This window comes from Alosa alosa, chromosome 15 (genome assembly GCF_017589495.1).
Source record: "Alosa alosa isolate M-15738 ecotype Scorff River chromosome 15, AALO_Geno_1.1, whole genome shotgun sequence".
Lineage (NCBI taxonomy): Eukaryota > Metazoa > Chordata > Actinopteri > Clupeiformes > Clupeidae > Alosa > Alosa alosa.
The window spans coordinates 20,257,441-20,269,831 of NC_063203.1; the positions used below are offsets into that span (position 1 = coordinate 20,257,441).

The following is a 12,391-nucleotide window of genomic DNA, read 5'->3' on the forward strand; positions in this document are numbered from 1 at the left end:
TTCGGAATATTTAAACTTGCTGACCAGTGTGGTAGTGGAATGCATGAGGCAGACCCCCCCACCACCACCACCACTACATACACTCCCATCCTGTTCTATTCTGTTTGCCAGCCAAATGTTTTCTGTCTGCCCCTATTGGTTAAGGGGTTCATATTTGTTTCTGTCATCTTTGGCTGTTTCGGGGCCAGGGAGTGCACGCTGGGTAGGTTTTCTTTTGGGGAGAGACCCCTCATAGCATACACACAAAGCCCCGATGTGGCTGTCACCAGCCGAGTGGTTATCTGAGCTTGCAGTGACGCAGCGAAAGGGCCTGAAATAACAAAAGCACTGGTGCTGGTATGCCCACCTCCAGACCCCACTCCCAGACCCACACTGGCACTGACACCCCCACCCCCCCACACACCCAGCCCAGCCCTGGCCACACTCACACATCAGGCCAAACATGCCCACAGCAGCATGAGCTGAGCTGGCACTCGCCACAGGAGGCTGCTCCAACAGGGCTCGCCCAGGACTGCATTATGTCATCTCCACGACAGGAACGAATGAATGAACGAACGAACGAACGAACGAATTTCATTCATTCATTCATTCATTCATTCATTCATTCCGTGAATGCTGTGTAATGCTGAGTAAACAATTTGCTTTGTTTTGGTCACACTGTGCCCATACATTTGCTGCAGATAATATTCATAGTATGAAGTGTAGCGGCTCAGTTATTTAGGCCTAGTTATAAGACATCTCTGTTCTTCATTCCTGTCTCTCTCTCTCTCTCTCTGCCTCCTGTCAGTTATGCTGTGTCGGATAACGCGTACCGCTCCATGCGGACTGAGCGGCGGGACCAGTGCATCCTCATCTCCGGCGAGAGTGGCGCCGGTAAGACGGAGGCCTCCAAGAAGGTGCTGCAGTACTACGCCGTCACCTGCCCCGCGAGTGACCATGTGCAGACGGTCAAGGACCGCCTCCTGCAGTCCAACCCCGTCCTGGAGGTAAGCAGGCCTTGCCCACTACATAGATTTTATAATGTCGGCCAAGAAATATTAAGGAAAACATCTTCGATATTGTCATAAGAATAGGCAGTACACTCTAAAATGATCATCAGTAATGGGACTGAGGAAGAAAAAGAAGACTTCAATGTTTTGTGGCTAGAGTACCTTTTATAGTAAATGTCTTTAGTCTAAAATAAATATTTAAGAATGTTTTGCTGTTATGTTGCCCTTAGTACCTATGCCTTTCAAGGACACATATCCACTTGAGTGCACATTCACACCCACCCACACACACAAACACACACACACACACACAACACACACACACACACACACACACACACCTCTTCCCCTTCAGGCCTTGCTTAGGCAGCAGCACACAGTCTGGTCTCGTAGCTCGAGAGCAACCTCGCCTCACACTCCGCTGGTAATGACCAGGAGCAGGCCTTAGCTGTGCAGAGGCGGGGGTGTGTTGTTGTGTCCCGTACGGTGCAGACACACGCAAATTACAGTGCCGTGCGCGGAGCAGGATGTCTGAGAATGTCACGGCGGGGTGGCGGGTGGCAGAGGGAGGGGGGGGTGGCAGTCAGGCGGGGCGGATGCAGCCGCCGTGTGTTCTGGCTGTGCTGCTGTGGCCTCCAGATGTTTGGCAGATGTGCGTGAGGTGCGAGAGAAGTTGCTGTGCCCTCTGTGATCTGCCCCCCCACCCGTGTCTGGGAAAGGGCGCAGTAGGTCCTCTGTCTGTTCCTGGGGACACGGTACTGAACTTGTTATTCATCTTTATTTTATCGTCATTGTTTTTTCCCCGAACTGTTACTCATCAGGCTTTCGGGAATGCCAAAACTCTGCGCAACGACAACTCCAGTCGCTTCGGAAAGTACATGGACATCCAGTTCGATTTCAAGGTGAGCGAGTCATGTGATGTTAAATGGAGTGCCCTTTTTTTTTTGACTGTCTGTTTGTTTTTGTGTTGTCTTGCTCTGTTTGTGTTGACCTTATAAAGTGACCTTGAGTCTGAGAAAGGTGCTATATACATAAAACTTTATTATTATTATTATTATTATTATTATTATTATTACTATTATTATGATTATTATTATTAAATGCATCACCTGTCTGTGTTGAAATATGAAATACTCATATCTCCTCACCCTTTGTTTGTCATGTTATCCATGATGATGTACCTGGTGTACCTCTCCCTGTGTGAATTGGGGTCCTTCCATTTGTGGGTGTCTCCACACCTGCCTGTATATATTGTATATGCCTACCCCAGTATCCCTGCATCACTCGTTCCTCTCGTTCTCCTTCCTTCTCCTCCTCGTCCACCTCCTCTCCCTTCTTCCCTCGGCCGTGGCAGGGCGCTCCGGTGGGCGGCCACATCCTGAACTACCTGCTGGAGAAGTCGCGCGTGGTGCACCAGAGCCACGGCGAGCGCAACTTCCACATCTTCTACCAGCTCATCGAGGGCGGCGAGGAGGACCTGCTGCGCAGGCTGGGCCTGGAGCGCAACACCTCACAGTACCAGTACCTGGTCAAGGTACACCACACACACACACACACACACACACACACACACACACACAGCACGCAGCAGTATCCGCACGACGCATACATAGATACATACATACACACACACACACACACACAGTCATGCACATACACACACACACACACACACACACACACACACAACACACACGCACGCAGCAGTATCCGCACGACGCATACATAGATACATACATATACACACACACACACACACAGTCATACCACACACACACACACACACACACACACACACACAGCAGCGAAAGCAGTATCGGCTGATAAGCGTACATGGTCTGTACATACATATATACACACAATAACACATGCATTACGTGCGGCATGCAGCAGTATCCGTGACGGGGCTTGCTCATGGATCAATACGTATACAATAATAATACGCACACAATAATAATATTAGTCAATCAGGTCACGGTCGACGCGTACATGGATGCAGTACATATACACACACACACACACACAGTCATGCACATAAACACACACACACACACACACACACACACAGCACGCAGCAGTATCCGCACGACGCATACATAGATACATACAATATACACACACACACACACACAGTCATGCACATAAACACAGATACATACACACACACCATCACTCAAGAGTGCAAACAATGCACCAGTGGGTCTCACAAATGTACACTGCACCTGCACAGACAGACACACACACACACACACACACACACACACACACACCCACCCACACACACATACACACACACACACATACTCAACTCCTTCGGTCACACACATCAATCCAGGTTTCCTTTTTCTCCAGTCAGGTCGCTCCAGATAGTAGCCTCAATGATGCTAAAACTGATACTGATGCTCATTCGTGCATGATAAACACCAAGCAAACAAATCATCTGTAAAACCATGTGAACAGCAAGTACACACAGACACTTACTTACATGCACATACTCAAACTCTCTCCCACATACAGGTAAGACTTAAATTTAAAGAAGACTCAGATTTAAACAAACAACCCCCCCTCCTCCCCCCCACTGTTTTAAATGGAAGTGTGGATCAGTCAGCCTCCTCCCCCCAATTGTCCCCAGGGGGTTTCACAGAAGAGAGCTCGTCCTGGAGACCTCGTCAGCAAGGCTGATGTACCTCTCTCACTTCCAGTCACTCTCTCTCTCAGTCACTCTCTCTCTGTCACACTCTCTCTCTCTCTCTCACTCACTCTCTCACTCACTCACTCGGTCACTCACTCACTCACTCTCTGTCTTCTGCCAAGAGCCTCTTACGACACAAACCACTCTCACTCACCACAGATTGAGCAACCCTAGATGATCACTATTCACAAGGACACTTTAACCTTTTTTGTTAATTTGTTACAGTTACAATCCACATACTGTACATATTAGTGTAGACACCACCTCTCTTACAATACATCACCTGAGGGACATTACACCCCTCTTTCTGTCTATACACCAACATTCAGATTACATTTCCCATTCACTACTTATGAATTTCTCTCTTAGTGCTATGATGCAAGCATGTGAGATACTAATGCATGAGTGTGAAAGTGTCTAGTACCATTGAGTCAGAGGCTATGACATTTCTGACTCATTTGAGTTGTCTTAGTCATACTCATAGTTTTCTTTTATGCAAAAGTTTTATATACTCTAGTAGACAGAGACTATGGCAGATCACATTGACCCAAGTAGTTCTCCTCAGCATTAGTTAACCTGATTCCCTCCACGGCTGTTTTGGACTTCTTGCTGCAGAGCAAACAGTAATCTGTGTACACCACGCTGTGGGTGTGTTTCAGGGAACCGCCCCAAAGTGAGCTCCATCAACTAAACACATACACACACACACACACACACACACACACACACACACACACCCACCCACACACACACATACACACACACACACATACTAACTCCTTCAGTCACACACATCAATCCAGAGTTTCCTTTTTCTCAGTCAGGTCGCTCAGATAGTAGCCTCAATGATGCTAAAAACTGATACTGATGCTCATTCGTACAGATAAACACCAAGCAAACAAATCATCTGTAACCATGTGAACAGCAAGTACACACAGACACTTACTTACATGCACATACTCAAACTCACTCTCCCACATACAGGTAAGACTTAAATTTAAAGAAGACTCAGATTTAAACAAACAACACCCCCCCCACCTCCACCCCCACTGTTTTAATGGAGGAAGTGTGGATCAGTCGAGCCTCCTCCCCCAATTGTCCCCAGGGGAGTTTCCACAGAAGAGAGCTCTCGTCCTTGGAGACCTCGTCAGCAAGGCTGATGTACACTCTCTCACTCAGTCACTCTCTCTCTCAGTCACTCTCTCTCTGTCTCTCTCTCTCTCTCACTCTCTCACTCACTCACTCGGTCACTCACTCACTCACTCTCTGTCTTCTGCCAAGAGCCTCTTACGACACAAACCACTCTCACTCACCACAGATTGAGCAACCCTAGATGATCACTATTCACAAGGACACTTAACCTTTTGTTAATTTGTTACAGTTACAATCCACATACTGTACATATTAGTGTAGACACCACCTCTCTTACAATACATCACCTGAGGACATTACACCCTCTTTCTGTCTATACACCAACATTCAGATTACATTTCCCATTCACTACTTATGAATTTCTCTCTTAGTGCTATGATGCAAGCATGCGAGATACTAATGCATGAGTGTGAAAGTGTCTAGTACCATTGAGTCAGAGGCTATGACATTTCTGACTCATTTTGAGTTGTCATAGTCATACTCATAGTTTTCTTTTATGCAAAAGTTTTATATACTCTAGTAGACAGAGACTATGGCAGATCACATTGACCCAAGTAGTTCTCCTCAGCATTAGTTAACCTGATTCCCTCCACGGCTGTTTGTGGACTTCTTGCTGCAGAGCAAACAGTAATCTGTGTACCTACGCTGTGGGTGTGTTTCAGGGAAACTGCCCCAAAGTGAGCTCCATCAACGACCGCAGTGACTGGAAGGTGGTACTGAAGGCCCTGACTGTCATAGGCTTCAGCGACGATGAGGTGGAGGTAAGAAACGCCCTCCCACCAGGAGGCAGTCTAGAACCTTCTACCTCATATTTTATGCACAAAGCTCATGATGCAGTGCAACTATGCTAAGCTCACTGCACTTTTCTGACAGATTTGATTCAGATTTTCTTAGCATGTGACTGTATGGTTGTGTGTTGTGTGTATCTGAGTGCCTATGTATGTGTTTGTGTTCTATTCAGTTCTGTTCGTGGCATCTGTGTATGTGGGTGTGTTTATTTGTTGGAAAGTTCTATGTTGTGTCTGTGTGCATGTGCGTGTATGTCCATGCCCCAGCATCTGTATATCTGTGTGTAAGCGTGTGTGTATGTGATTATACCCCCCTTACACACACACACACACACACACACACACACACACACACACACACACACACACACACACACACACACTCTCTCCCCACACCTCCCCCAGGGGAGCTGAGCACTGGGGTTCATCTGGGCCTGAGTCTCAGAGAGACACAGAGGAAAAGGAGCTGATTATGCTCGCTGCGATAGCATCGCATTGTGTACCTCCGCCTCTACCAAGCTCACAGCCCTGTAACACGGTTATAAAGCATTAGCCAACGCAGCCATAAAATTACCCCATATCTTATCTGCACCTTTTGATCTCCAAAGCATTGTAAAATCTACCACTCTTTCCACTCTCTCCCTTCATATCTACCCTCTCCACCCCTCCCCCCATCTCTCTCTCTGTCCACTCCTCACTCTCTCCACTGACTCTGCCTATCTGCCTCATCTGCAGGAGCTGCTCAACATTATTGCCAGCGTGCTTCACTTGGGGAATGTCCAGTTCGGATCAGAGGACAGTGGGAGTGCGTGGATCACGTCTGAGACGCAGATCAGATACATGTCCAGGGTAACACACAGACCCCCACCACTTTCCAGCCTTGCAGTCATTTCCTGTGCATTAGCCGCATTGTGTATGAGTCGCAGGACAGTGTTTTATGCAAGTTAAAAGAAATAAAACCATGTTAACACCATATTAATTGCCCCCGTGTATTGACCTCATAGCTGAATACATTTGGCAAAATCAATGTATAAGCTGTGGCTAATAGTTGGGAAATGACGGTAACCTCTCTATGCAATAACCATACTGTATACTAGAGGATAGGTGAGACTTTAAGTCTATAACAAGGACCCTTTTTTGTTGCTGTAGTTGATAGGAGTGGATGTTGCTGTTCTGAAGGAGGCTCTCACACATAAGAAGATCATTGCCAAAGGCGAGGAGGTATGTAAGCAGCTGTCAGCTTTCTGCAGCAGCGAGGGCCTCTGGCTCTCATGCGTTTCCACAGGGCGTGGCTGTGTCACACTTCAACATTCTTACATGTCAATGAGTGAAGTGGTTTCTGTGTCTAACAATAGGTGTTTTCCTGTGTGTGTGTGTGTGTGTGTGTGTGTGTGTGTGTGTGTGTGTGTGTGTGTGTGTGTGTGTGTGTGTGTCACAGCTGATGAGCCCTCTAAACCAGGAGCAGGCTGCAGCAGCTCGGGACGCCCTCTCCAAGGCCGTGTATGGCCGCACCTTCTCCTGGCTGGTCAACAAGATCAACGACTCTCTGGCATTCAAGGTACGCCTGCTGCCTTCACCTCCCGCGTCCTTCCTCCAGTGTCAGGCTACTTCACCTCTCGATGACCCCCTCGGCCGTGGGCGGACAGATCAGTACAGCCTTCCCTTCCAGGCAGCTACCGATTCCCAATCCTCCCACTGTCCATAGATTCCCAATCCTCCTCCCATTTGTCCATAGAATACATTAGTGTTTGGACAACGACCCCCAACACACACACACACACACACACACACACACACACACACACACACACTAGTCCCCCTTCTGTGCCCCTCCCCTGTATAGCAGTCCTCGTAGAGTGGGGATTGGCTGCTGCTACAACACAGGAAGAAGTCCATCAGTCCTGACAGCGTGGCTCCCTAATATCCCCACATGGATATTTGGCTCCCCCTAGTGGAAATATTTAGAAGTTACAGGCCGGAAAAGAATGGCGCCTCTAAATAATGACTCTTTTGTGGGGAGAATTGCTCTTTTGTTGACTCATTGTGTGACACATTTTTCAGGATGACTCACGGCTCTCAAGCAAGAATGCCTCTGTGATTGGTCTTCTGGACATCTATGGTTTCGAAGTCTTCCAAAACAACAGGTACTATTGTACACTTGTGTTGAAGGCTTGAAATGCTACAGAAATATTTCTTCGGAGTTTAATTCTGTTAAATATTAATCCTGATGTTGACTTTGCTGTGTACTTCTGCTTCTCCACCTTCCTCCCTGGCCTCTTTGCAGTTTTGAGCAGTTCTGCATCAACTACTGCAATGAGAAGCTCCAGCAGCTCTTCATCGAACTCACCCTGAAGTCTGAGCAGGATGAGTATGAGGCTGAGGGAATCACGGTGAGAACACTCAACTCTCTCTCCCTCTCTCTCTCTCACTCTCCCTCTCTCTCTCTCTCTGTCTGTCTCCATCTCTCTCTTTCTCTCTCTCTGTCTCTCTCTCACTTATGCACACACAAACCTCCCAACACTTTCACTCACATTGTGCTGTACTGTATCATCCCTTCCTTACTCTCTAGTGTGTCGTGCCTAACAACGCCCCTTAGCTGTTGTAAAATCAGTGTAACCTACAGACTCGAGTGGCTTATTACTTTTCTAATACTGTTACTATAAATAACCTGGAAAAGTTTCATAAAGTAAAGGCACAGCAACGAGAAATGTAATGATTTATTCATAGATAGTCATTCTTCCGCTAAAAAATATATTTTCTCTATCTGAATGGTTGCCAAGCAACGTTGAGACACAGCTACTTTAACTTTTGTATCAAGTTATGATAGTGCAGTAATATAGAACGAAATGGGGTCAAGGTGTATGTTTATGCTGCATTTTACAACAGCATCAAACGCGATTCAGCCAATCACAATGAAGGACCGGTTTTAGTTTTAGAAAATCTGGTTGCCCATCCTTTACATCCTGCCTTACATCAACATACTCAAGAGTGTACTATATTCTGGGGGCCCTGTGGCGCAACAAGCTATAGCGCCCGTACCATGAACGGGTCCAAGCACCCATGGGGACCCAGGTTTGAATCCGACCTGCGGTCATGTCCCGATCCCACCCATCTCTCTCTCTCCCACTCACTTCCTGTCAATCTTCACTGTCCTGTCGGAATAAAAGCAAAAAACCCAAAAAATATACTTAAAAAAAAAAGAGTGTACTATATTCATTTAGAATCTGTGTTAATACTCTTACGCAACACACCTTCATCATGGTACAGGAGTTCCTCTAGAACTGTGTCACAGCTAATACCTGAGTCACGATCATACAAAGTAAACTGATTAAAACTCTACTCTGCTGTGTCATTCACGCAGCTATCACACTTACACCATCATTCCACCTCACGCATGCCAGCTTTATACGGTACTATTCCCTCATACGATAACAGCCACAGAGGTGTCTGGAATTAGTGGATGAGATGGAATGACTGAATAAATGGATGAGTCAGAGGGAAAGGACTCATAGTGCCAAGCTTATTATTTGTGTATATCGGGACACCTCAAATGCCGATATCCCCTGGTTGGCACTCATGGATGTAGGTAATAGTAATGCATTTATAGCACAAAAAAGGGAGACATGCAGTTCAGTTTCATTCTTTGGTTATTGACAATGGTAACGCTTGTTTACAGTTGATTCCACTGTTGCCAAACGTGCTCCCTAGTTCAACAGTTGTTTACGATGGTTTTTGTAGTTTCTGTTCAAAAGAGCATTGATATGGAACGGTGGTTAAACCTTTTTACCAGATCTACTTCATTTGTGTCCCGATATTCAGAATTAATAGCCCCCTGCCAACCAATCAGAAAATAGTATTTCTTGTTTACGGGGAAGTAGGAGAGGACTATGCATATATATTTTATTTACAAATACTGCTTCGGGCGCAGTGCCTTCTTCAGTGAAACGCGTATGTGCAAATAAAAGAATATATGCATAGTGCCCTCTCCTACTTTCCTTTATGTATAACTATCCAGGCCAGCACTCTAAAAGTTTAAAAGTAGACAAATTGAGTGAAGCCTGCTCCTATCCTCACTGACTTTGTTTACGGGGAATAAATGATAATGATGTTCTTTACAGAGCAGTGGCATTCCACACAATACTTTAGCCTAATGCTGAATATTATAGTCCAGTAGTCCTCACATGCTAAGAATATGTTTTATGTTCATAAACTACACTCTATTATAGTCTTACCCATTGAGCTGTAGTGGGTTGATGTCACAAACTGTATCATGGATATGGAGGGAGAAGGTCTGCACACTGTATGTCAGCTCCAAAAAAATTATTTATTTAAGTCAAAAAAGGTGTACTGTATGACCATTGACCATTAACCGTGACCATTTTCGCAGGAAAATGTTCAGTTCTGTTTTTGTGAGGTTGTTATGACCGTAACCATTGGTCACTGCACTAGAGTTCTGCACACTACACAACCTTGCCCCATACGATCCTGTTCATGGTATACCATGGTAATATTATGGTATGGTATGGTATGGTATGATGGTAGTCCTAACACTCTAACCAAGAGGGTGTGTGGGGCTTTGTTGAGTTGGGTATCCATGACGTTGGGGCGTGGGGGCTACTCCACTGTACGCGCCATGTGTGTCTAGTCAAAGAACACATTATGGTCTGATGTGTGAAATGGGGCCTGCTGTATGGAAATGCCGACCTCTCGGACCGCACTCTAAAAACATCTCTGCCCAGCCGCTAATAAAAGAAGGGTCTGTTTGGTGACCCAGTTGTCCAGAGTGGGATCAGAATGCTTTGGAGTGGGGATTCCTTGCATTCTGAAAATGTCTGGTTTTATAGTTGAGATAATTTAAAAGTAATACATATTTATCAGTCTGTTTATTGTCTGTTGTTTTTCTTTTCTTTAACAGTGGGAGCCTGTGCAATATTTCAACAACAAGATCATCTGCGATCTCGTGGAGGAGAAATTCAAAGGCATCATTTCCATCTTGGTGAGGAATTGTGTCAAAGTTCTCATTATTACATTTCCTTTTTTCTTTTGTCTTGCTCCTTTTTTTTAAGTGGGCACATGACTCAAGTTTCGCTGGTGTCACTTCCTTCGCTCTTCTTTTAGCAGTTTTTTTAAAAAAGATAATGTTGTAGATATTTTCAATAAGGTCCCACCTTTAAAAGTTTTTAACTTTTTAGTATGTATTGATGTAAAGAAACTTATCTAAGCTATTTATTTATTTGGTTGTTGATTTTGTAAACATCATATGAATACTTTCCAAATGTATTTGCCTTGATATAGCCATAGCTGCTGAACTGGAAATAAATGGAAACTCAATCAATTCTCTCTTTTGTGTTCTCTACATCTCTTTCCCTTTCTCTTCCCTCCTCTCTCTCTCTCTCTCTCTCTCTCTCCCTCTCTCTCCCTCTTCTCCCTCAGGATGAGGAGTGCCTCAGGCCTGGAGATGCCACTGATATCACCTTCCTGGAGAAGTTGGAGGAAACTGTAGGGGGACATGCTCATTTCGTAACGTGAGTCCACCACCAACACACACACACACACATACGAACACACACATACACACACACACACATTCAAGGGCCCAACACTGATCTGGCCAATTGTGTATCACACTAATTGATGGACAGCAATAGGCAAAAGGCTTGAATAGGATATAAATATATGAAAATCCTATTAAAAAGCTTAGATGATACAAGAGCTGGATTAATCGGCCTTATGTGTTCTGTGTGTGTGTGTGTGTGCGTGTGTGCTTGCTCCAGTCATAAGCTGGCCGATGGAAAGACCCGGAAGGTCATGGGCCGGGAAGACTTCAGGCTGCTGCACTACGCTGGAGAGGTCAACTACAATGTGAATGGTGAGAGGTCACCGGGGATTGGGCAGAGGTGCCTGATGTCAGCAGGGGTGGTCCACCAAAGATGACGGGTTCACCAAAGATCTTGACCTCAAAATGGGATTTGTTCTCTCATGATTGTTCTCTTTCAGTAATTGGATTTCTCTTTGTTCTAATTTTTAGGTTTTCTTGACAAGAACAACGACCTCTTGTTCAGGAACCTAAAGGAGGTAAGAGTGTTGACAGAAAGAGAAGATGCTAAAGGGAACACACACTGACTGATACTAGTGATGTGTCTTTTGAGAACAATAGGATTGTTAGTCTCATTTGTGTTGTGTCTGTGTCTGTGTGTTTCCCTGCTGCTAGGTTATGTGCCGGTCAGAAAACAAGATCCTCACCCAGTGCTTCGACAGGGAGGAGCTAACCGACAAAAAGCGTCCAGAAACGGTGAGAACTAGCTCTTGCCCGCTTGTGCTCTTCCCCCACCCCCCCCCCCGTCTACATTAACGGTCCGCTTGTTTTCAAACAAACGTCCCGCCAGTTTCCCTGGCCCATGTCCACGCCTCTGCGCATGGCATCAGATGCGGTGATACTCGGGGAATCTCTGCCCGGGCCCCGCTGGGGCGGCCCACGGCCCAAAGAATGCCCTGACTCTTGGGTGCCCTCCACACTTCGCTCACTGTTTCCCAGCTGCACCCCGCCCTACCCCCCTCCCAGCACCCACTCCTCCACTGGCCATTGGCCGGGTGTGGGTGGCCCGCTCTTGTTGACTGTTTGTGGGCATTGTTGACGGCTAGTTGCTCCCCCACCACCATCACCAGCAGCACAACGCTGTCAGCGCCTGGTCAGACCTGCACACTGGGACCTGTGTTCTCAGCCCAGTCGCTGGCTTTTTCTCTCCCCCCTCGTTCAACTGGCTTTCTTT

At 46.2% G+C, this 12,391-nt stretch overlaps 1 protein-coding gene across 4 annotated transcripts in view; it reads left to right on the forward strand.

Annotated features, from left to right (window-relative positions):
- The window catches only part of myo1cb (myosin Ic, paralog b), a 46,155-nt gene that overhangs the window by 25,108 nt on the left and 8,656 nt on the right, over positions 1 to 12,391 (forward strand). For all 4 annotated transcript variants that reach the window (XM_048265579.1, XM_048265581.1, XM_048265580.1 and 1 more), the window contains 14 exons: positions 788 to 986; positions 1,811 to 1,891; positions 2,344 to 2,523; positions 5,496 to 5,594; positions 6,357 to 6,470; positions 6,771 to 6,842; positions 7,060 to 7,179; positions 7,683 to 7,765; positions 7,906 to 8,011; positions 10,537 to 10,617; positions 11,055 to 11,146; positions 11,396 to 11,490; positions 11,650 to 11,696; positions 11,833 to 11,913. In XM_048265579.1, the coding sequence (XP_048121536.1) occupies positions 788 to 986; positions 1,811 to 1,891; positions 2,344 to 2,523; positions 5,496 to 5,594; positions 6,357 to 6,470; positions 6,771 to 6,842; positions 7,060 to 7,179; positions 7,683 to 7,765; positions 7,906 to 8,011; positions 10,537 to 10,617; positions 11,055 to 11,146; positions 11,396 to 11,490; positions 11,650 to 11,696; positions 11,833 to 11,913 (1,450 nt within the window). The remainder of the gene's footprint in view (positions 1 to 787; positions 987 to 1,810; positions 1,892 to 2,343; positions 2,524 to 5,495; positions 5,595 to 6,356; positions 6,471 to 6,770; positions 6,843 to 7,059; positions 7,180 to 7,682; positions 7,766 to 7,905; positions 8,012 to 10,536; positions 10,618 to 11,054; positions 11,147 to 11,395; positions 11,491 to 11,649; positions 11,697 to 11,832; positions 11,914 to 12,391) is intronic.